The 25,612-nt window shown below is 42.2% G+C and overlaps 1 protein-coding gene across 1 annotated transcript in view; it reads right to left on the bottom strand.

The window, feature by feature from the left end:
- Window positions 1-25,612, bottom strand: part of GLRA4 (glycine receptor alpha 4) — an 80,140-nt gene that overhangs the window by 33,203 nt on the left and 21,325 nt on the right. The window contains 4 exon segments of the mRNA XM_030209841.1: window positions 10,627-10,709; window positions 14,301-14,470; window positions 14,472-14,525; window positions 22,723-22,790. Coding sequence (XP_030065701.1) covers window positions 10,627-10,709; window positions 14,301-14,470; window positions 14,472-14,525; window positions 22,723-22,790 — 375 coding nt within the window.

Below are 25,612 nucleotides of genomic sequence, written 5' to 3'. Positions count from 1 at the left end.
GGCTCGATGGACCCTTGGTCTTTTCCCAGTATGGCATTACTTATGTACTTATGTTAGTACAAGAACAGTACTGGGCAGACTTCTACGGTCTGTGCCCTGAGAAAGGCAAGGACAAATCAAACTCTGGTATACATATAAAGTATCACATACCATGTAAAATGAGTTTATCTTGTTGGGCAGACTGGATGGACTGTACAGGTCTTTATCTGCCGTCATTTACTATGTTACTATGTAAGTTAGACTGGCCAATGTGAGGCCTGTGATGCATCAGTAGATTGCTTGCCAACTGTGCCCACAACCTTAATTCAGATCCCACACTGGGATGTGTCAGGTAGCTGGCCTCTGGCCAACTCAGCCATTCATCCACTCTTGGTGGTGGTGGTGGTGGTGGTGGTGGGGGTAAGTAAACATGACTGGCAAAGGCAACGACAAACCACCCTGCTAATATTTTGTCAAGGCGCCCTCATGCAAGGGCAGCCTCCATAACTCCTTTGCAACTTGGGACAAGGGGATTACCTTTTTCTTTAGGTTCAATGTATTAAACCATCTGGTGAACAGCATGTTCTCTTGCTGCTTTATTGTTGAAAAATTCCTACATGATTTATTAAACCAGAGTTTAGTAAATCCCACAGGAACTTTTTCTGCATTGCCACAATTTCTAATGTGGAAAACTGGCACAGCAATATATGATGATCGACACTTATACTATAATCTCCATCTCTGAAAGGGGTTTCCAGGTCCTGAAAAAGTCCCTCACTCTCCCTGAAAAAAATTTCCATGGGACAACTTTCTCAACCAGCCACCCCACATTTCTATCCATAAGTTTAGAAAATGTTAGTGGTACTTAAGCTCCCTTCTGGTGCTTCAAGCCTCACCCTTTCTGTCAAAAGAGTCCTCTTCAAAAAGTTATCCTACTCTAGAGACTTCTCTGGATGGCCCCTAAATTTTGGGGGCCTTCGAGGGACAAAAGTACTAATTCACTTCTAGTCCTCTACTACCATGTTTCAAAATGGTGTTGACTGACCCAGGCTCTCTTTTGCTCAGCACATGAGGTCTTAATGGTAAAATGTAAATATAAAGCTGGGAATCTTGCATTAGGCAAGGTAAATGGGCAGCCTGCACGGTCCCTGGGAGGTTTAATCTTACACCAATTTCTCTATTTTTGCTTTCACATTACAGAAAGATGTTTCCAGCATCTCACTTGTGGGATGACTCAGCCCATCATGGGAGATCTACAAACCTTTTTGAATCATATCTCCCAGTGTTTGTAAATAGTTTGTTATTAGCACAGGGATATTTTTTTTCTTTTTTTCATTCAGTGTATGGTATCTGTACAGTGCTGAGAAAAAATGTATGAACCCCAAGGATGCTCTGTACTGTAGCACAGTTTATGATAAGATACCAACTTAAACTCTGCTAAGAAAAAATATAATCCCACTGTATAAGTAACTCGGACAAAAAGGATATAATTTGGCGCGTTTAATGGGAGACATAACCCCCCCCAGGTTCTAAGTTAAGAGACGCAAACCGTTATGTGAGGTCATCCCACAAATTGTGTGGGAAGGCTAAGTGTAAAAAGGACAATCTCCTGATTTGAACCCCCAGGCACCCAGCCCACTCCCCATCATCATTCGAACATCACTGTCATACTTCCGCTTCTCTTTATCTCTGCCTTTCCCCTTGACCTTTGCATATCTCCTCATCACTCCCCCCCACCCACCCAACTCCACTCCTCCACCAACCACCACTTCCCCAACCCCCTGAACCCCCCCGCCATTCTCCCCTCCCCCCTCACTGATAAAGCCCTTAATTTTGCCTGCGCTACCAAATGTGACGAAGGACCTGGGATCACCTACTTGTGCAAAGGGGACTTCACCCCCCTAATATGTAAAATTGATTAGCCAACTGCCCTGGGACATGATATTGACAAAATTTCACCTTTTTACACTGCGTCTTACTAATGCAAACTAGTGTGATACTGCCTCACCATCATCCATATTGCTGTATACCATATTTTAGTCACTTAGAGGCTCATTTTCAAAGCACTTAGCCTCCCAAAGTTCCATAGAAACCTATGGAACTTAGCCTCCCAAAGTGCTTTGAAAATATGCCTCTTAGTGTCCATGAGTTCTTCCTTGCCAGCCAAAGCTGCCTCTGCTCGTTCTGGTGACTCAAAGGAGTGCCATGCACCATCTATCGATATTTTCAATGTTGCCAGGTATTGAAGAGCAAAACGCACTCCCCTCGCAATCAAGTTGGAACATAGTGGCGAAAATTTCCGCCGTCTCCCCTGAACTGAGGCAGAATAATCCTAAAAAATCTTAACTTGTACTCCAGCATATGTCAGAGTGTCTTTCTTTTGATGGTAACCTCTCAAAATTTTGAGTTTGTGGATATAATTATGAACCTTTACCACCACCATGCACGGTGTTATCTGCAAATCAGCAAGAGTAGGTTTATTACTTGCATTCTTTCGGAAACTGGACCAAATCTTCCCCAGAGAAAGATATAACATTCAGCGAACTAGGGGTTTTAACATTCCTAGCATTAAAAAGCATAATGGGTCATTGATTTCTCAAAGAAATCAGATCCCCCACTGGTTGATCACTTACAAATAGAGTATCATTTGTTAAATGATGTGCCTGGGTCCCAGTGGTATTTCTCAGTTTAAAAGGGGTCAAATGCAGATTCAGAGCAAAGCTTTCTTTCTCCTCCATGCACTCCAGATTTCCCAACCATGCTCACTGATGACCTCATCAGAGCTCACAAGACTGATGCCAAGCCAGGCTCCTCCACTCTGGTTTCTTCAGTTGCTGCAAGTGAATCGTCATCTGACTCCGACTCTGACCTCAATGCCTAGTCCCCCTGCTGGAACAGAGGTTCACTGAAAGGAATCCTCATCAAAATCAGGTATTGACCAGACTTAATAAAATCCTGTCTTGAACATTTGCAAGGCTGCACAATGTTTGGACTGGGGAACAGGCTAGTTCTTAGGAGGGGATGGAATCAGTGGTGTGCTGGAGCAGGCTCTCACAGGCTCTCAAGAGCCGTTTGTTAAGTTTTTAAGAATTTTGGGAGCCGGTTCTCCATGGCTACTTTAACAAATGGATCCCAAAATGTGGGCTTGGGCCCCTCCTGGATTCTCTTTTACTTTGCTGGCGAGAGAGAGCCCCCTGTTAACAATTTACCAGCACACCCCTGGATGGAATGGAGGTAGGGGGAAGATGTCTCAGTGCTGCTACTCAGTGAGGTCCTAGTTCTATCCCTAGAAACTCCTATTTAACTAAGAAAGGCAGAATTGTGGTTTGATGAGTCTTGGTGTTTGGTGATGGAAAGTTCTCTTTCCTTTTAGCCATAACTAGTCACAACATAACTTCACAAATGTAGCAACAGAGAGTTAACACCTTAAAATATGGAGGCGTATGGAACACTAGCCATCTTCAAATAGACTGGGCATCCAAATGGCAGATGAAATTTAATGTGGTGAAATGCAAAGTGATGCACATTGGGAAGAATAATCTGAATCATAGTTGTCTGATGCTAGGGTCCACCTTAGGAGTCAGCATTCAACAAAAAAAAAAAGACCTAGGTGTCACTGCAGACAACACTCTGCTTGCCCCTGGATTGGTAGCGTGGAATGTTGCTACTAATTGGGTTTCTGCCAGGTACTTGTGACCTGGATTGGCCACTGTTGGAAGCAGGATACTGGGCTAGATGGACCATTGGTCTGACCCAGTATGGATATTCTTATGCTCTTATGATCTGCTGGGTTCTTGCAACCTGGACTGGCCTCTGTTAGAGAGAGGATGCTGGGCTCAATAGACCTTAGTCTGACTCAAGATGGCTTATCTTATGTTCTTAATTCTGCCTTATATCAAAACTTTTGAGGAGAATATCAGGCCATCCATCTATGAAATGAAGTTGAGTTGAAAGTAGTTCATGCACAAGACAAGACTACAACCCTAAACATTCAAGTAAATCTATTACAAATATGCAAAAAAGGAGAGATTTCATATTTTGGATTAGTCTGACCTAAATCCTATTTAATACCTTACACGGAATCTACATACAAACAAGCCCACCCCTCAAAAAAATGTCACAGAGTGGAAACAGTTATGTATGCAAGAAAGTGCCAAAATTCCTCAAGGCTGATGTGACTGATCAACTGTTACAATAAGATGCTGCTCAAGGAAGTGCAACCAGTTACTTGAATGAAAGACTCATATTCCTTTTTCACACAAGGATACATACTATGGAATATTTTTGTTTAATAATTTATATTCTTTTGTCTGAGTTATTATTCAGTGGGGTTATCTTTCTCTGTTATTGAGGTTTAGAGTAGGATCTAACTGTGTTTTAAGTTTAAAAAATATTTTATTTAAACATCTCTGGCCAAAGAGCTTTCAGAATATCCACAATGAATTGAGATTGATATGCAAACACTGCCTTTTCCTTGGTATACAGATTGATCTCATGCATATTCATTGTGGATATCCTGAAAACCTGACTTGCTGGGGTTCCTCCAGGGCAGATTTGGGAATCACTGGATTAAGGAGTACCACATTGGCTACCATATTTAGGCTGACTGGGTCCAGAGATCAGTAATCTCTAGGTAGGGATGGTTAATGCAGACTTAGCAGCTTTTATGGGCTGAATGACCAACAATTATCTTAAACTAGCTGAGTTACCCAGTATTGAATGGGAAATACATTATTAGTAAATGGTCAAATAAACTTTGTAAAATATATATTAGATCATATTTTTTGGAAAGTATTGGGATATGCAGTGTTTTTTTTGTATAGATAAAGGCCGCAACGCATACAATTTTTTTCCATTTCCAACTCTTGAGCACACTATATAAATTTGGCCATAAGAAAACTTAAGGTTAATACCTGCTACCTTGAGGTTTAATGATGGAAAGTCAAAGAGAAAGTAAGTGTGTGTTTCTTAGAGAAAGAGATAAAGAGTGTTTCTGAGAGAGAACAAACTTTTGAAAACGTATGTACAAACTGAACCCAAGGGAGCCTAGGTTTTTATTGATCGGTAAATCTAAGCTGTAGGTCTTGCATCCTCAGTTTGGTTTGGATGGTATTGTGTTACTCATAAGAATTGTTGTTCATAATTAAGGTTATTTTTTGAGCCAGCTTTGGAGATAGGTTTCCATGGGAACCAGTGGCTTACACCCTATTATATATATTAAAATGTTTTGATGTTGTAGTGTAGCATACTACGCCATACTTTGTATTGTTATTTGAATATTTTTACTGCTGTAATAATCTATTACTTATGTTTGACTTATTCTTGCTGTACACAGCCTTGAGTGAGTGCTTTCAAAAAGGTGGTACATAAATTCTAATAAATAAATATAGATAAAACTATCAGACATCTTTGCAAATGGAAGTTGAAGCTATTTTTTAGATCTTATTCATGCCTAGGTGACAGCTTGACTGGACTACTGAAATGCATTATATATGTGGGATTATCTACAAAACTGTAGGCAATTTGCAGAATGTAGCTGCTCGAGTGGTCATGTTTGTACATGGTCTTCATCATAAAGCATAAAGAGACAGACCCATAGATCTCAATATGTATACTTTGGAAGGAAGATGAGAGAGAGAGGAGATTGAGGCATTTAAATATCATTGCGGCATAAATGCACAGGATGCAGGTCTCTTTAAACTGAAAGGAAGCTATGGAATGAGAGGGCATATGATGAAGTTGAACGGGGATAAACTGAAAAGTAATCTAAGGGAATACTTCTTTACAGAAAGGTTAGTGGATGTGTGGAGCGACCTCCTTGTGGAAATGGTGGCGACAAGGACTGTATCTGAATTTAAGAAAGCATGATACAGGCATGTGGGATCTCTTAGGGTGAGGAAGAGATAGAAGATAATATGATGGGCTGACTGCCTGACCTTTATCTAATATCATTATCTCTTTTTCTCTGTTTCTATAATGCGCTTTGGGGACCTTTTACTAAACCATGGTAGAAAATGACCTTAGTGTATGGTAATATGGGACATTTCCACACACTGGGCTAGATTCTATATATGGCGCCTAAAAAAATTTCTGCAGTAAAAAAATACACCTAGGTGTATTCTGTGACGTACGCCTAAATTTTATAGAATAGGCTTAAATTTCTGTGCGGTATATAGAATCCACCGAGCGCCTCCCCATGCAACCAAGTTTGGTCATGTCCATTTAGACGAGGGGGAGATTCTATAGATGGCGTCTAAAACATCGGCGCTGAAGTCAGTGCCGACTAAGTGTATTCGTTAATGGGTGCCTAGATTTAGGTGTCATTTATAGAATATGCTTAGTTGATATTTCAGTGCCTAAATCTACGCACATCCATTTACACCAACGAAAATGTGGCGTAGATCCCAGTGCATAGATTTAGGCACACTGGGCCATATTTTATAACTAGGCATGTAAATTTCAGAACGCACACGAAACTCCCATTTCCATACGCCTTTTTGCCTGTGTGTGTTAGAAGTTTGATGCACATTGTTTCAAAATACTCTTAGCGACTTGTGCACCTAAATTCTAATCAGTGCTCATTATTGCTTGTTAAATGCTGTTATCAGCGCTCATTAAGCTTGTTAAATTACATGCATTGTTATAGAATCCATGTCAATATTGACATGGATCTCTAGGCATGATATATAGAATCTGGGGGAGAGCAGGTGTTTATAATAATGAGCATAGATTTTAGAAATGCCCACGCCCTGCTCATGGCTATGCCCCCTTTTCAACTTTCGTGACTTAGAATTTAGGTGCACCACTGATTTCAGCACCGATGTTTCAGATCTCCCCCTCTGCGCCTAATTTAGGTGTCTGATTACTTGTAAATAATATAGATACTCTTCATTGGTTTTATTTGTTCCATTCTTTTTCAAAATTTATTTCTATTCTACTTGATTATGACATTCCTTTCTTTTACATTTAGTTAATTACCAATAATTATTGGATGTAAACCATTTTATTGTTTTACTAAAGGCAATATAGTAAGTACTGAATAAATGATAAATCATAAAACCATTTTAACCCCCTACCTACAGAGTCTCCACTAATATTTTTCGCAAGCCATTCAAGGTTCTTCATGGGATGGGGCTATGTTATCTCAGTGATTGCTTGCATCTGTTGCGCTCTCAGGATGATTGTCTTTGGTTGGGATGTTACATTAGCTTTAGTGAAGAACAGAGCCTTTTTGTGAGATCCCCTTCTGTTCTGGAATAATATCCTATATGAACTCTGCATTTAACAGAGTTTCCCTAATTTTTGAAAATTGCCGAAGGCTTATTATTTTAAATGATCTATTTTTTATTAAAATTGTCTCTATTGCTTTGAAGGAGGGAGTTATGGGCTTTAATTCCTTCAATTGGAGTTGCAGTATGTGAGATTGTGTTTATTGTTTTGTATAACTGTGTTGTTCTTTGATTGTATTTTTGAGAGGTGATTGTTTTGCCATATGAATTGTAGTCCACCACCTTTGTGGAAAGGCGGGGTAATGAATCAAATAAATAAATAAATAAATAATGATAAAATGCAGATCATACCAGGGGACACAAAAACATTTTCTCAACTTGTTTATAGAATGAATTGCTTCTACTTTTCTGGATTTTTCTTGATGCAATTTTGTATTATGATATTGTGGCCCTCATTATACAAGCCTTATTCACGTTTGAGACAGCAAAAACCAGCAGTTAGGGCCTCTTTTACCAAGCTGCTGCAAAAGGGAGCCGGCACTGGCTGCATGGCCATTTTGGGAGTAAGGGCTCCTGAGTTAACCTGGTAGTAATCTGGCAGCACGCGGCAGTGCCTGATTACCGCAGGGTACACTCCAGCGCTACAAAAATTATTTTTTTTAGCGCCGGAAATGACAGCATGTTAGGGGTCAGAAGTACCGTCAACCTACTGCAGTAGCCCGGTGGTACTTCCTATATAGCGAGTGGTAAGCCTGCGTTGGGCTTACCGCCGCTTAGTAAAAGGAGCCCTTAAACATTTATGCAGGATAAATGTCTAAGTCACTATTTTACAAGGTGGGATATGCATGTTTCAAACTAAAGTGCATGCAAATGGTAAGAGGGCATGGTCTGGGTGTGCTTTGGGCAGGACAAGGGCATGTCAGATAAACATATGTTTATTCCACATTTCAGAAAGGGATCAAACGTCTATGTCCTAAAAGATCAGCATTGAGAGTTATGCCTGCTACCAAGCACATTAAGGTTTTGGCAAACTGCTCCTATTGAGCAGCGCTCCACTGGAGGAATTAGGGGAGGTTGCCCCTTTAATCCCCAAGCGGTTCCCCCTCCCCACTCGAATGCCAAACTAGCAAGTGAAACTGGTCACTATGATAGTGTCAGTATAACACACAGTTTTATGTTTCTAAAGTCACAAAGATAAAAGGTTACGTTGCCACTGTGCAATATAAAATCTATGTGCAGGTACATACCATTTATGTGCTGGCTTTGAACCTGCCCCTATTTTCTATGTTTAGCTTGTTAAAATAGACGTTTATACTGCACACACCTGGCACATAAATGTCCATTTCTCCTGTATTTTAGAACAGGCTCTATCCCCTTTGTTTATTAAGCTGCGCTAGCAGCTGCCGTGCACTAATGCTGACACAACCCATTCGCTTTGAATGAAATGTGTCAGCATTGCCGCACAGCGTAATAAACATGGGAGTATGTCAACAGATTCTGTTTTAAAATACTAGTGAAACTTGGGACATATTGACCTGCATGTCTCAATTCTGACTTATTGTACATCCAAAATCAAATAGAGGAAATCAAGAGAATATATCAATCTCAATAACTTTTCTCACTTGCCAACATTTCTGCCATTCACACTTAATAAAGCAATAAATCATGCAACATAAGAACATAAGTGTTGCCATACTGGGATGGGCCGAAGGTCCATCAAGCCCAGTATCCTGTTTCCAATAGTGGTCAATCCAGGTTACAAGTACCTGGCAAAATCCCAAAACAGTAAAATAGATTTTATGCTGCTGATCCTAAAAAAAAGCAGTGAATTTTCCCCAATTCCATCATAATAACGGCTTATGGGCTTTTCTTTTAGGAAGTTATCCAAACCTTTTTTAAACCCTACTAACCTTTTACCATGTTCTCTGGCAACACATTCCAGAATTTAATTAAGTACATAAGTGTTGCCATACCGGGACAGACTGAAGGTCCATCAAGCCCAGCATCCTGTTTCCAACAGTGGCCAATCCAGGTTACAAGTTTCTGGCAAGATCCCAAAACAGTACAATACATTTTATGCTGCTTATCCTAGAAATAAGCAGTGGATTTTCCCCAAATTTCACTCTGTGGCTCCCCACTGACTGTGGCCACAGTCCCAGTGTTCCAGCACAACTTACATGTAAACGCACACTGTAAATGTAGGCAGTACAGGAGCATTGAATAGTAAGACACCTTGAAACAGCTTTAGGCGAAACTTTGGTAGGAATCCACAAAGTGAAAGTTTCCAAGCATGTTTTTGAAAGCTAAGTTGTTTCCAATTTCTTACAAGTCTGATTTTCAGGTTACCAGTGAAATTGGCATTACACAGAGTTTTAATGCTTTGCATGGGGAGATTTTTTATGCCAATGACTTGAAATATACTAACAGTTGTACCACTGAAAGGTTCAAAGAAGAGTGACCAATATGATAAATGGGATGGAACTCCTCCCATATGAGGAAAGGCTAAGGATGTTAGGCCTCCTCAGCTTGGAAAACAGACAGCTACGGGAGGTTATATTTGAGGTCTATAAAATCCTGTGTGGTGTAAAATTAGTAAAAGTGAATCGATTTTTCACTCTTTCAAAAAGTACAAAGACCAGGGGGCACTCAATGAAGTTACATGGAAACAAAACAAATAGGAGGAAATATTTTTTCACTAAAAGAATAGTTAAACTCTGGAACTCACTGCTGGAGGATGTGGTAACAGCGGTTAGCTTATCTGGGTTTAAAAAAGTTTGGACAAGTTTCTGGAGGAAAAGTCCATAGTCTATTATTGAGATGGACATGGGGGAAGCCACTGCTTGCTGTGCGATTGGTAGCATGGAATGTTGGTACTAATTGGGTTTCTCACAGGTACTTGTGACTTGAATTGGCCACTGTTGGAGGCAGGATACTGGGCTAGATGGACCATTGCTCTGACTCAGTATAGCTATTTTTATGTTGTTATGAAACAGGGCTCTGAGGCTTTTTCCTCCCACAATAGCATACTCTGTTGCATGATTTATTGCTATATTTAGTATGATTGGCAAAAATGTTGGCAAGTGACAAGAGTTAGGATTTAAGATCAATTCTGATGTATGCAACCTGTCTAAAATGGGACTGTCCCTAACAAAACACCCATTCCTTCAACTGTTCATGTTGATTATGAAGTGGCTGTTTTCACCTGATCATTTCAAGGTCTAATATTAAAGCTTTTTGGGGCTTTACAAGTCCAGAAAATTGGATTATTGAGTCTGAAGTGCTCTGAGACAATAGCTAAATGAAGAGTGGACAATCTGTCTGTGGTCATCTACTCTTTCTGGATGCATGCCCTTCCACATGCCATTTTATTCAGTCTTACATAACACTTTAACACATTTGTATCACTTCTGATACTCACAGCTCTCTAGCTGCATGGTACAGGTCTGAATGTCCATAGGAAAGTTCTTGAGGTCCATAGGGCAGGACAGGATCAAGGTCAACCTTCCACAATCAGAAGAAAAGAAAGCATGTTAAAATAAAATAGTGAATATGTTTTATAGTAGGGAAGAGGACTGGAGGTAGGAAGAATCCTGGGGGGGGGGGGGGGGGGGGGGGGGGGGGGGGGGGGGGGGGGGGGGGGGTGGTGGAGTTTTCTATACACATAGGAAAATGATAGAGCTTTACCGATAGTCACCTGTTTCTCACCATAACAAAGAAGAGAACAAACTCTTTGTCATCTCCCAGAGAAGCAGCAAGACTGGAAAGTGGTATTCCAAAGAATATGTAAAGTTCCCAAATCTGCCACTTTGACTTCAGGCCAAAATTCAAAAGATCTAGGTGCCTGAATTAAGGAGCTAACCCCCTGATTCTATAAAAGTAGCTAAAATTGTGTTCAAAAATTTAGGCACGGCCCTGATTTATGCGTACAATTTAATAGAATAATGAGCCAATTTTTCTTGCGACCCCTCCTCTTAGATAAATGAGTACTATCCCATCTAAACTGGGTGTTCCTTTCTTCTTTTTTTTCTTTCTGAAGTTTTATCTTACTTTGTTAACCACTTTGATCAGCCTGGTTGTACTACCGGTAGTAGTATACCAAATTTCTTAATAAACTATAATAAAACTATAATTACATGTGTAAAGTTAGGCATGGGATCTGTGCCGAAAATTTATACATGGCCTGAAAAAGGGGACACGGAAATGGAAGTCATGGGTGTTTCTCTGCGGATCGGGGGCATGGTTTTGAGTTACATGCGTAATTATAGAATATCCGGTGCTCTGCGCATAAATTTACAGTGCGGGCTTTTGTACCATGTTTTCATTGGTGCAAATTGTGGTGCTTACATTTACGTGTGACCTCTCTGCTTAAGGGTAAATTCTATAAACCATGCCAAACTTTAGGTGCAGCTTACAAAACCTCTTAAGCGTTTTTTTTCAGGACCAATATTTTAGGTGCTATTTATAGAATTTACCCCTAAGTGCCCATTGGGCCCATTGTAGATGGGTCGCAGAGATCGTATTTCAGGTGTACAGTTGGGATGTGCTCAATTCCTCCTATATTTTATGCAAGATTTGTGGAGCCTTTTGTGAAATAAGGACATGTAGGACTGCATGTTTTCTGGCATGTACACTAGCAGCAGCCATTTTACAAATTTATGAATATACAAAAAGAGCCCCCCAAAACAGAAAGGCAATCGATTTATGTCATTATCCTCCTAATTCTATAAAAGTTGCCAAAAATTTATGTACACAATTTAATTGAATAACGAGTTAATTAGTGCCAATAATTGAATTTTTATCAAACAATTATTGGCACTAATTAATTTAATTGAACTTTACATGTGATTTGAAAAAAAGGGTGTGGAAATGGGAGAGCCATGGGTGGAACGGAGGTGTTTAATATTCAGCCAGTGGTGGTTAGCATTTTTTTTAAACACTGACCGACATAGATAGGCCTGGATATTCAATGCCAAGAAATGTCCAGGCACTGGCATTGAATATCTGAGACCATACCATTATGTGCTGGCTGCTGGATCTTATCTGGGCCCCTGCTGATATTCAGCCAGGGCCTGCATAAGACACTTATGCAGGCCCCGGCTGAATTATCAGCTGGGACCTGCATAGGGGAAGCAGCTAACTTTACCCCCTCAACCCCTTCAAGTTTCCTTCCCTCCCCCAGATCCTGATCCCCCCTCATCCCTGATGATACAAAGTCCCTGACCAGGTCCTCACTCTACCCCTACCCCCTATAGTTCCCCCACCCACATTTTATAGTCCTGATAGTCTAGGGTGATCCAAGAGCAGGACCGATGCCCACTGCAGCTCCAACCTCAAAATGTCCACCACAACCTCTAGGTGCCTAGGTTTTGCTATAAAATACAACTGTTATAGAGCTGGTATAAGTGTGGGTGCCTAAATGCAAGAATTAAGCAGGGATACACATAACTTACAGTATTTTTTAAGTTATGCACATAAGTGGGAGCCTTGCCCATGTCCTGCCATGTGTACGTCCCCCTTGCACATACATGCTCAGTAAGTTAAGCAGATTTACATACAGTGCTTAGGTGCTGTGCTTGCACTTATGCGGGTATGTGGGTACATATGTGCTAGTATTCTAAACATTTACATGTATAACAAGTGCATAAGTGTGAACACCTAGGTTAGAGAATTGCCCTTCGCCTGCCATTTCACACACACTCTTTACCTGCAATGAGTAGGAAAGTTCCCAGGGACAGAGCTGTGATGAGATTTGGATTTATATACATGATTTTGAATTTTCGAAAGTATGTGCTTAGATTTTCTCAAAACTATTTGTTCACTAACCTTTTTGCAAAAGTGTGCTAGCATTTTTAGCACGAGCTAAAAATTATAATGCGCTAACCGTGTAGAAGCCTAGAGAATGTGTAATGCAAAAAACGCTAGCGCACCTTTGTAAAAGACCCCCATAGTTCTGGTAGAGCAATTTTGAGAGGGAAACTATGCAGGCACTTTCCTTTTGAAAATCAGTGGCAACTTATGTGTGTTCCTGCTGCACATGCTATGCGGCCTGTATGTATTTGTTTGTTGTATGCATGTGTCCATTTGCTAAATTTATGTGCAATATATAGAAAAATTTCCACCTACAAACAATTGAAGAACAGTGCAGGAAGATATAATTAAACTCATAACATATTCCAAAGTATCCCCTCATTTTATAAGCATGCATACACAATTTTATGCGTGTGCAAATTTGTGTGTGCAAGTTACAGAACATCGTTAGTTTGCATGTAACTTGTTTAATTGGGCACTATTGGCATTAACAACCAATTATTAGCTATAATTGGAATTGATTGGTGCTAAGTAGCATTAATAGCAGTTATATACATATACAAATAGCCAAGTGAAAAGGAATGTCAGCTTCCCCTTGTCAAGATTATATACTATAGTGTTTAAATATTCTATATTTCACAATAATTTCATGGAGGAAAAGATCTCAGAGACCTTGCTTATTTAAGCAAAGGGTTGATTAACATAATCATTGGTCAAACACCTCCAACTTATTTTGGAAAAATGTTGCAAGTGCAAACAAAACTCCAGATTATGCCAAGAACATTTAAATAAACACTTATCTTGAAGAACCCAATAGGGTCACCATTTCACTTATACTATTCTATAACACAACTACACTGTAGTTGTTGATATGGAATTTGCACTTAGTGCACACATCCTGGTGCCTAACTTTAGAGGACCTGTTGAGTATTACTCCCTATAAGTATTGTAAACAATTCCTAAAATCTTTCCTTATGCACCCTCAGACTTTTACTCCCTTTCCTAGAGTTAACTGATATAGTAGGGATGGGATTCTTCAATCATATGATAGAAGGGAGTTTGTTGGGAACATCCAGGATCTCCTTGTTAATTATTGTAGAAAAATATAGGAGTGTCTCTCAAGTGAAGCAGGATTGGCGAGAGCCCTTTGAGAACAGAGATCACACTTTCCCTTGGTGGTGGGAGCCCTTCATTGCCATTCTCCCTTTGACTGGAGGCTTTCCAGTACATTGCACATTTTCCTTCCCCAGTAGGTACCTCATGATGTTCCTCCCTGCTGAGTACCTGATGCTGTACAGCACATTTCCATTCTTGAAGATACGTAGCAGCTTGTTGTCGGTGGTGACTTCATGGAAGTTTGCTCCCTTTTCATTAGCAAAGAACAAATCCGGCTTCCAGATGGAATCCAACATGGAAGGGTCGAGGTCTAGTGAATCATCTGGGTACTCTCGGTATTGCCAAGCGAGGATCATTCCACTGCTGCCGGAGGAAGACGTTCACCCTGTAATCCTGCGTTAGGGGACCAGAATGAGGACAAAAAGACTGAAGTCAGATCAAGCAGGAAGCTCTGAAACTCATACCCTCATGCAGATTTCCCCATATCATAATATAGAGTGGAGGCGTAAGGAACCTCATTATACAGAGGGAGAGGGTGTTCTGTCGTGAGCTAGGAACACATACCAATACTTATGCATTTTGCAAGCAAATCTTTAGAATACATTACAGTCTCGATTATCAGACATAAACAGGGCCGACCCATTGTTGGATAAGTAAAAAGTCAGATAATATGGAAAACAATGCATAAACAAAGGCACAGAGTTCCCAATTTCAAAAAATTGTTCTAAAACAAAGATGTTAATAGAAATAAATGCAAAGACATCACTGGGGGGGGGGGGGGGGGGGGGGGTCTGTTGGATATGCCGGTATGGTCAGATTACTGAAGGTTGGATAATTCAGACAGTACTATACTAGCATTTATGTATGTACCACATGCAGGGTACCTAAGTGCTATTCTTCAAATACCCTCTTAACTTACAAAGCACATATTGTGCAAGGGGAGCCATACATAGTGGCAGAGCATGGGCAGGGCTCCCATTTACTCATGTAACTTACAGAGTACTGTAATGTAAGTTGTGTACATACCTCCTATACTTAGGCACTCACACTTACACTAGCTCTATGGTTGATTAGCAGGCTTATTTCAAAAGAGAAGGGCACACAACTTTCGTCACAAATCGGGAGATGGGTGTCCTTCTCCCAGGGTCACCCACAATCGGCATAATCGAAAGCCAGTTTTGGGCGTCCTCAACTGCTTTCCGTCGATGGGGACGACTAAAGTTCACGGGGGCGTGTCGGAAGCATAGCAAAAGCGGGACTGGGGTCATGTCTAACGCTATGGGCGTCCTCGACTGATAATGGAAAAAAAGAAGGGCGTCCCTGACGAGCACTTGGGCAACTTTACTTGGTCCATTGTTTTCTTACGAACAAGCCTCACAAAGGTACCCGAACTGACCGGATGACAACCGGAGGAATCGGGGATGGACCGTCCATTACTCCCCATTGGTTACTAACCCACTCCCACCCTAAAAAAAACTTTTTAATATTTTTTTGCCGGGTCTCCTATGCCAGCCTCAAAATGTCATACCCAGCTCCACGATAGCAGTATGCAGGTCCCTGGAGCAGTTTTAGTGGGTAGCAGTGCACTTCAGGCAGGCGGACCCAGGCCCATCCCCCTCTACCTGTTACACTTGTGGTGGTAAATGTGAGCCCTTCAAAACCCACCAGAAATCCACTGTACACACATCTAGGTGCCCCCCTTCACCCCTTAGGGCTATGGTAGTATTGTACAGTTGTGGGGGGAGTGGTTTTGGGGGGGGTGGTTGGGGGGCTCAGCACCCAAGGTAAGGGAGTATGCACCTGGGAGCAATTTGTGAAGTCCACTGCAGTGCCCCCTAGGGTGCCCGGTTGGTGTCCTGGCCGGGGCGTAGCCAGACTTCAGGCGGGAGGGGGGTCCAGAACCGAGGTGAGGGGGCACATTTTAGCCCCCCCCGGCGCTGCCAACCCCCGCCATTGCTGAACCCCTCCCCACCATTGATAAACTCCCCCACCAACTTTGATCCCCCCGTCAATTGCTGACTCCTCCTGCTGACGACCCGATTGACCCCCTCTCCCGCCACTGCCTACCTTAGCTGGCAGGGGCCCCAACTCCCGCCAGCCGAGCCAAGGTCCTCTTCTTCCCAATCCTGCGCACGGCTTCGTTCTAGTCTGATGTCCTGCACGCTCAATGTGCAAAGGTAGCCGGCGGTGGGAGGGGGGTCATCGGGTTTGTCAACAGGAGGGTCCAGGGGCGAATCTGCGGGGGCCCAGGCCCCCATGAAACCCCCATACTGGCTAGGCCCCTGGTCCTGGCATGTCAGGGGGACCAATGCACTACGAAATGCTGGCTCCTCCCATGACCAAATGACTTGGATTTGGTCATTTCTGAGATGGACGTCCTCGGTTTCCATTATCGCCGAAAATCGGGGACGACCATGTCTAAGGACGACCATCTCTAAGGTCGACCTAAATTTCATGATTTGGGCGTCCACGACCGTATTATCGAAATGAATATGGTCACACATCTTGTTTCGATAATAAGGGTTTCCCCGCCCCTTCACAGGGAAGTCCCTGCGAGGACGTCCTCAGGAAACTTGGGCGCCCGTTTTGATTATGCCCCTCTAAGTGTGAATACCTAAATGTTAGGTGCATAGACACCTGGTTACACTAGAGAGTCTTTTTCAAATGAAGGAGAGCTCTGGAATGAGGGGGGCATATAACAAAGTTAAGAGGGAATAGGCTTAGGAGTAATCTAAGGAAGGTACTATTTAACAGAAAGGGTGGTGGAGGCAGTGGCGTATGAAGGGCGGGGCCGGTGGGAGCGGTCCGCCCCGGGTGGCACGCTGCTTGGAGGGTTGCAGAGAGCAGCCGTGCGCCTGTTGACTCTACTGGTTCCACTGCTCCCTCTGTCCCAGAACAGGTTACTTCCTGTTCCGGGGCAGAGGGAGTAGGGAGCCAGCGGTAGCCGACAGGCATGCGGTGCTCTCTGCACCCTTCAACAGCAAGAATGCACCCGGGGAGGGGGGTGTCATTGCACCAGGGGGGACTTGATGCGCCGGGGTGGGGGGGGGCTTGATGCGTTGGGAGGGGGGGTGTCATTGCGCTGGGGAAGGGGGTGTCATGCTGCACCCCTGGGGAGACGGACGCCGCTGCACCCGGGGGGGGGGGGGTGCTGTAGCGGCGATCGCCCCGGGTGGCAGCCAACCTTTTCTACGTCACTGGGTGGAGGAATGGAATGGCCCTTCCGGTGGAGGTTGTGAAGTCGGGGACTGTTCAAGAATTTAAAAAGGCATTGGGATAAGCATGTGGGATCGCTTAAGAACAGGAAGAATTACGGGTTTACAGAGGATGGGCAGACTGGATGAGTCATATGGCCTTTATCTGCCGCCATGTTTCTATAAAAGAAATTAAGCACTACTTTCCTTTATAGATTAGGCTATTACCGCATGCCCTCTGGGCCAACTAAGTGGAGGCACTCAGTTATACAATTTCCACCTGTGTCCCTGATTTTGCAGAAACCCGCACCCCCCCCCCATAAGAATTTCATTACATTACAATCTAGAATTTTGGCTGGTGTGCCTTGGTACATCCATATTGCACAAGTTTAAAAACATTTTCATTGGTTGCCTGTCGAACAAGAGTTGAAAGTTTAGATTGTTTTAGATTTTTAAAGCACATCATAAATGATTTCATCCATTATTGTCTTGAGTTTGTGACTTTATCAGCTTCCTAGAGCTCTTTGTTCCTATAGTCAGGATTTACTTGAAGTTCTTTCTTTTCATTTAATTAGATAGATGTGAACAGGAGATCTATGTTTAAAGTAATAGGCCCAAGTTTTGGAATGACTCCCTGAATTTTGGCCATAAGATCATCTCTTTTCTTCATTTTAAGAAGAAGCTTAAGGACAGTGTTATTCCAAGAAGCATACGGTAATGTAATTTACTAATCAGTATGTGCTCTGTAATTAGCATGGCTTTTTGATTGTTGTTATTAGTTTTAACTAAAATTAGATTTTTTTAGGTAGGTCTGATTGTAGACAGGAAAATTAGATGTTTTTGTTTTTATTGCTGTATTGTTTAATTATTGTGTTATGTCTTTTATAACCACCCAGAGCTTTGAATGGAACGGGATATAAATATGATAAAACAATTCTGGCAGTTAACCCTCTGTAACAGGATACAGTAATAAGGGGTGAGGAGAGGGTAGATGGCAACAATAAGCAAGCAGAAAAAGTGACAAGCACGTCCTAGAAGCTCAGAATATATATTTTCAAATTTTGGAGGATAAAAGATTATCCCCCCCCCCCCCCCCTGTTTACAAAGCCATGAATGGGCTGTGTCAGCAGTACCGGACCCCCAGCCGCTAGCACAGCTTTCTAAACAGGGGCCCATTTTTCGAGTTCTCTGGCTTGAAAAATAAAAGGTAGTGGTACTATTCCGTGGTTGGTATCATGATTGTTGCAGTTATGGCAAGGGTCTTGCTACATCTGAGTATGTGGTATCAAAGTTTCAGCCATTGTGCTGTGGCATTCTTTATATCCTGAAGAAAGCCACAGCTTGATGGCTGAAACTTTGGTTCCACATACTCAGAAGCGGCAAGATCTGGACAACCACAACAATCATGTTAGTGGGACTGATAACACTACATGTTTTAGAGAGCACGGAGGCTCTGAATGATAGTACTTTCATCTTTATAAAGCATACTGATCTGTACAAGTTTGATAACTCTCAGAAGTTAACGGTCAGACTTGCCTAGATCTTGGATTGGGAACCACCAAGAAAACCAGGTGCTGTGGGCTGTAGAAAGGATGAGCAAAGCTGCGATCATCTAATCCTTAACACCCAGAAAAAAGATAGGAACAGGTTTGGCTCAAAAGGCTGTAGTGCTCTGAGCTACCTTGCACTCCCATTGTGGGACCAGTCTGCAGTATGAACCTTGAAGTTCTCAGGGCTCATACTGCAAGAACGGTCCCCACACCACAAGGAAAGTGGTAATGTAGCTTAACTGCCATTGCTACTCAGGTTTTTGGACTTAAAGTATTCCACCCTTTTAGCTCCCACAGTTCCCCTTTCTCCATAAACATCGCTTTCTTAGTTTCCAGTGTCGCTTGTCAGGTCTGCCTCACTACTTTCTCTATATGTGCAGGCTTTGCCTCCTGAGCTCCCATGACTTCTCCAGTGAGTCCAGTAACAGCTTCTAATTAGCACCAGCCACAGTTCATAGGAAGAGAGCAAGCAATGCAGGGTATTAGCCAGTGGAAAATGCACAACCCAGCTTTGATTGGCTACTAAACTCATTCCAATTTTGATTGGCCACTTTTGATTATGTTCTAATCTAGCCCTTACAAGTTTCAGCCACCCACTTAAAATACCATTATAGCTCAATGCCAAAGCAGAACAATTTACAATTCAACCTACAAAAAACAATTCTATTCAAATTCTGGTGTCACATCAGTGACAGCAACACAAATTCCGTTCCTTGCCCAAAACTGTGTGAAATGATACAAAGCCTTGTAGATGCTCAGAAGCAAACCGTGTTTGTTTGTTTATTTGTTAGGATTTGGTTCTCACTTTCTTCAGTTGTAGCTCAAGGCACCAACTCCAAGAACTCAAATTACACCAAAATCCAGAAGGATGCTTGTGTGCATAGGAAGGGGAATGAGGATGGCCTGCAGGAAAATGAAGATGATATTGCCTTTGTATAAGCCTTTGGGCAGATCTCATGTAAAGTACTGTGAGACTGCATCTTCAAAAAAGTTATAAACAGGATGGAGTTGATCCAGAAAGAAGCAACCAAAATGGTCAGTGGTCTTCATGATAAAGCATATGGTGACATACTTCAAGATCTAAATATGTATACTTTGGAAGAAAGACAGGAGATGGGGGATGATAGAGATATTTAAATACCTCCGTGGCATAAATGCACAGGAGATAGGTCTCTTTCAATTTAAGGAAAGTTCTGGAATGAAAGGCATAGGATGAAGATGAAAGGGGACAGACTTGGGAGTAATCTAAGGAAATATTTCTTTATGGAAAGGAGGGTAGATGCATGGAACGGCCCTGCAATGGAGGTGGTGGAAGTCAGAATTATATCTTCAAGAAAGCATGGGACAAGTACAGAGGATCTTGAAGAGAGAGGAAAGGTATATAGAAAGTGGTTGGTATAGATGGGCAGACATGAGAGACTATACAGTCTTTATCTGCCATCATTTTCTATGTTCCTATGCTACAGATTCCTACTCAGAACATACATGTTAACAGAATCCTCACTTTGGTTACACAGGCAAAACACAGCCACTTAGGAAAGAACAAGAAACTGTAATTTAGAAACAAACACGCAGACAACAAATGAAACAGAAAACCCCAGAAACCAGTTTCTGTGAGTAGTTGAACAGTAAAAAAAGAAACAAAAATGCATTTCCATCTGTACTAAACACAATGCAAACATTTGTGCGTTTTTAAAACTGACATATTTCATTTTCTATAAACTACAAATAATTTTCTGTATCTTTGTTTATCAATTTTTTCCAGTCCCTCTTTAATATTTTCCTCAGTCTGATGGATAACAACTGAAGGCCTAATAATTCAGTGGCTGGGTCTGTGTTGCAGTGCCTTACTGGTGGTAATGGTATGTGCTACAATGCAGAAGTACTGTTCAGGGGAGGAGCTTGTAGATGGAGGCCTGCAAACTACTACTACTACTTGACATTTCTAAAGCGCTACTAGGGTTACGCAGCGCTGTACAATTTAACATAGAAGGACAGTCCCTGCTCAAAGGAGCTTACAATCTAAAGGACAAATGTACAGTCTGTCAAATAGATCTCAGTTTAAGAGTTTTACGTTTTGTAGTGGTGTCTGCTGTATTTTGTTGGCCCTTCCCTAGGTTTTTGGCATTAGGATATCTATGATAAATTAATCTTAATGATCTGCAAGATGCCTAAGCTCAAATGTAGCTTTCGCTGCTTTCATTTGAAGGATTGACACTGACCTTTTTCCTTAGTTAGTATAAAGCATATCCACACACAGTCATCTAAAAGACACCGTGCCTTCCACACTAACATCTCTTTTTTCCCTTACCTCCTGCTACTGCATGGCATGCAAAGTGGGAATTTGCATTTTTTTGAAACAATATTCCCTAGGTTGCTTCATATCATTTTAAAAGTGAAACAATAGGGAAAAACCCTCTGAAATTTCAGATTTTTGTGTCATATTTTTAATAGAACACACAATCAATGACACTCAAAAAACGAAACAAAAGAAAATAAAACTCAAAACCTTGAAATATTATAGGAAATGAAATGTACATTTTCTTTTTGCTGGGACACAACAAGAGAAGGGTGTACGCAAAAGACTCCAACAGCAAAAATACAGCGAGGGTGATCAAATGAAGAGGCGATGTGACTGAAGAGTCCAATCCAAAGTCATCATTTATTGAAAAGAACTGTCCCAACACAGTCATGTGTTTTGGCATGTGTTGCCTGCATCAGAGGTCTCTGACTTTGGATTATATGTTTATGTATCTATAGAAGGTTACAGTGAATATAAAGCTTTGTAATGTTTGAGAAAAGCATACTGTTGCTACCTCCAACAACAGTGTTACAAACGCTGGATATATCAACATATGGTCCAAAATCATAGATCCCTGATGCAGGCAACACATGCCGAAACACAGCTGTGTTGAGTGAGTTCTTTTCAATAATGATAAATTTGGTCACATCGCCTCTTCATTTAATAGTTCTCACTGTATTTTAGCCTTTTTTTTTTTTTTTTTTGCTTGCATACCCCTAATTCAGTGGTTCCCACACCTGGTCCTGGAGGCACCTCAGCCAGTCAGGTTTTCAGGATACCCACAATGAATATTCATGAGAGAGATCTGCATGCGCTGCCTCCACTACATGCAAATCTAGCTCATGAATATTAATTGTGGATATACTGAAAATATGAGTGGCTGGGGTGCCTCCAGGACCAGGTTTGGGAACCACTGCCCTAATGCAAAGTACATCCAGTGACTGGACAATTTATCTGCAAATTCTCTGGAAAATAGGGGCCCCTTTTAATAGTGCATTCAGCCCTAATGTGAGCTGAGCACGGGAGGAAAGGCTTGCCGCAAAGCGCGCTAAAGTGTTTTGCAGTAATTTGCTTGTCAGCACGCTCCAATCAAGCGCTATTTAATCTTTTGTAATTTTTTTGGTAGTGTTTTATGGGTGGGGAGTAGACGTGGAAGCGTTATCCAGCTAGTGCATTTACATTAATGTGCGCTAACTAGGTAACATGGAGTTAACACAGGAGCACTTAGCACCTGATAAATAGAGGCGGTAAGTGTTTCCCACACTAATATTTTTGCATGCGTTAATGGAAAAATTAGCACGGGACCTGCAAAAATTTTAAAAATTTAGAAAGCCCTATTTTAGAGACATGCTAGAAATAGACTTACCGCGCAGGCAAGTCCCGTTTTAAAATGTGCTAAGCCCCATTTCTTAGCACATCTTAATTAAAAGGACCTCAGAGTTAGGTAAGAGTTGTACACAGTCTTTGAATACATTTCTGTCTTCCTGGAGTAAAAGGGAGACATTGAAAATCAATCTAGCTCCTCTTTATTATGAAAGTCTTACCATAGTGGTTTCTGTTACTGAGCCGAAACTATTGATGAAAATGTTGCACGTAACGTTGACAGGCGGGCCTGCAAAACAACATATCATGTTAAAAGTGGGCAGGTGCATGCACAAGCCAGGCTGCCTCTCTCTCTCTTTTCCCTTCCATCCTTTTGAGCTGTCTTCCCAAGTGTGAGGTTTATTTGCTTGCCAGTGCCTCATGCCTGGCAATACTTCCTTTTTCTTTCCTTTTGTCTCCTATCTTTTATTCTCTTCCAGGGTTTCTAGCCAGGACAATGTATAACTGGCTGACAACCAATATTCAGTGGCACTTAACCAGGCATTGAGTGCACTGATATATTAGCTCAGACCATCCATTTCTGAAGTGGACCAGAAAAGGCCATTCCAAGGGAGGAGTCAGGGAGTTGCTGGCAGCTATGTGGGTGCCAGCAAAGTTCAGTGCTGGTGGCTGCATAGCTAAGCAACCAAATAGGAAGCATAAATAACAGTCCTAACTTTGGTTGTCTAGCTATGCAGGAGTCGACACTGAATATCTGTTGACACTTACATAGCTTCTGGGTCCCAGCCATTTCCAACAGGCAACCACACTGGGCAGAAGCAAGTGGGCATCACTCCTACCCCAATTCCCCCCACACCACCCCAGATCAGGCAGATATGCCCATGTTGATTATGGGAGGGGAGGGTTTGAGATGTTTTAGGGAGTGGGGAGATCAGAAGTGGGGTTTCATATTCTTTGGGGTTGATTTGGGGGATTGGAATGAGAGTGTCTGGATGTTCTAGAGGGTGGGAGGGGGATGGAATCTTGGAGGGTCGGAACTTAGCCAGATAGTCTTATGTAGGTAACTCCTGGCCAATATTAAGCTGGGACTCACATAACACCTGGCAACTAACACCTAACAAATTAGTCCTATTGAATATCTTGAGCTAATTCTGCCCATTAAAAAAACATTGACCTCCATGGGCTGAATAGCGACTGGAATGGTCAATAACTTTTTGGACACAGATATCTGATAGTTATGACCTGGGGCGTAGCCAGAAGTTCATTTGGGGGGGGCAAAGGTGGACTGAGGGGGCCAGAAATTCTCTCCCCCCCCCCCCCCCCGCCACTGCAAATGCAACCACAACCACAACATTGAAGTATACCTTTGCTGGTAGGGATACCAAGCCCTGCCAACTGAAGAGGTCTCATCTGAGTATGCTGCTTGTTCTGCCACAGCAGCACTCAAGTTGGCAGTACACATCAGCTGCCAATGTTAGCACTTCTGGGGGTGCTTATTTCAGTCACTCAACTGAACGTGCTTGAGAGAACTGGCATCGGTGGCCGAAGTGTGCCTGCTGATTTAAATGCTGCTCTGTCAGCACAGGCGGGACTCGCAGAGGTGACCTCTTCAGCTGGAGGGGCTTGGCATCCCTACCAGCCATTAAAGCAGAGGGGTTCCAAGCCAAAGATGAGGGGGTCCAGGCCCCTGAGGTCCCCCCATGGCTACGCCACTGGCTATGACTATCAGTGGATCCAGGCAGAGAGTCACAGGCTACTCTTCTGTTTCAGAGAGTACCTTCCTGAAGATTTCGTTTCATATTCATTTGATATATATCATATCCCACCAGAATGTATGTATTTTACAAATTAAGGGCCTGATATTCAAAGCAATTTAACTGGGCAGGAGAAGCTCCTGCCTGGTTAATCACACTGAATTCAGGAGGGGATATTTGGCTGCACTTAACTGGGCAGTGCCACCAATTATCCCTTCTGACTGCCATAACACTGTCCAAGCAGTGCCAAGGCAATTCAGGGGTGGAGTCTAAAGCATGATCATCTTGTAGTATCTAAACAAATTTTAGTAAGTAAGTACAGGCCAAAAAACTGCACTTTACCACAAAAGAAGCCTGAAGGGGGAAAAAAAACCCTTTACGTGTTTGCGAAGTCTCATTAAATCCACCCTTCAGTCACAATTCAGCATATTTAACTTGACTGGCAGTGAGGGTACTAGGACAGGTTTGGAAGGCACTGGTGTAGTTCATGAATGCAGTAGCTATAGGGAGCAAGAAGGCTATGGCCTGTAGGTTAACAAAATGCTTTGCAAAGCAAATGAGATTTGAGGTGGGCTTTGAGGGCAGAGGTACAGGGGGTTTCATAAACAGATAAGGCATTTTGAGGGTAATTTTATAAAGTGGACACCAACATTTACACACCAGATATGCACATAAATGATTAGAATACCGGCATATGTATATGTGCACATCCACACATACAGGTATATGCCAAACATTTGCCTATGTGATATTCTGTAAATATACTCATTTATTACATAGCACGTATTTTACATGTAGGCATACACATGAAGGAATCTGGGAGGAGCATGGCTGGGATTCATACTTAGGACAAGGAAAAACTACACAAAAAGGTGGAGGTGCGCTGATTCCCTACATGAGGATTGTCCCAGCAGACAAGAAGTAGGGAGAGTTGGCTCTTCTCAAACAACAAAGGAGACCTTTATCCATCTATACGTCTCCTTTGTTGTTTGAGAAGAGCCAACTCTCCCTACTTCTTGTCTGCTGGGATTCATACTTACACATGTAACTTATTGAATAGTATAAATTACGTATGTATCCCTGACACCCTGGCTGGTGATGGTGTAAGTGCTCCCATCTAACCACATATGCACATATACCTGGTCAAGGAAACATTGTTATAGAACTGCCCTTTTAATGAACAAGGTGAAACAAGGGATAAAGCATAAAGGTAGGAGAGGAGTGGTGAGCAGAGAAGAGGCAACACAAGGAGAGCTGAGACTGTAGCATAGCAGCATAGTAGATACTGGCAGATCAAGACTAACTGGCCCATCCAGTTATTAATCCATTCTATACTGCTGCAGACCTATTCCATCTT

Source organism: Microcaecilia unicolor, chromosome 7 (genome assembly GCF_901765095.1).
Source record: "Microcaecilia unicolor chromosome 7, aMicUni1.1, whole genome shotgun sequence".
In the NCBI taxonomy this organism is placed as follows: domain Eukaryota; kingdom Metazoa; phylum Chordata; class Amphibia; order Gymnophiona; family Siphonopidae; genus Microcaecilia; species Microcaecilia unicolor.
This window is presented reverse-complemented; position numbering and strand designations above follow the sequence as displayed.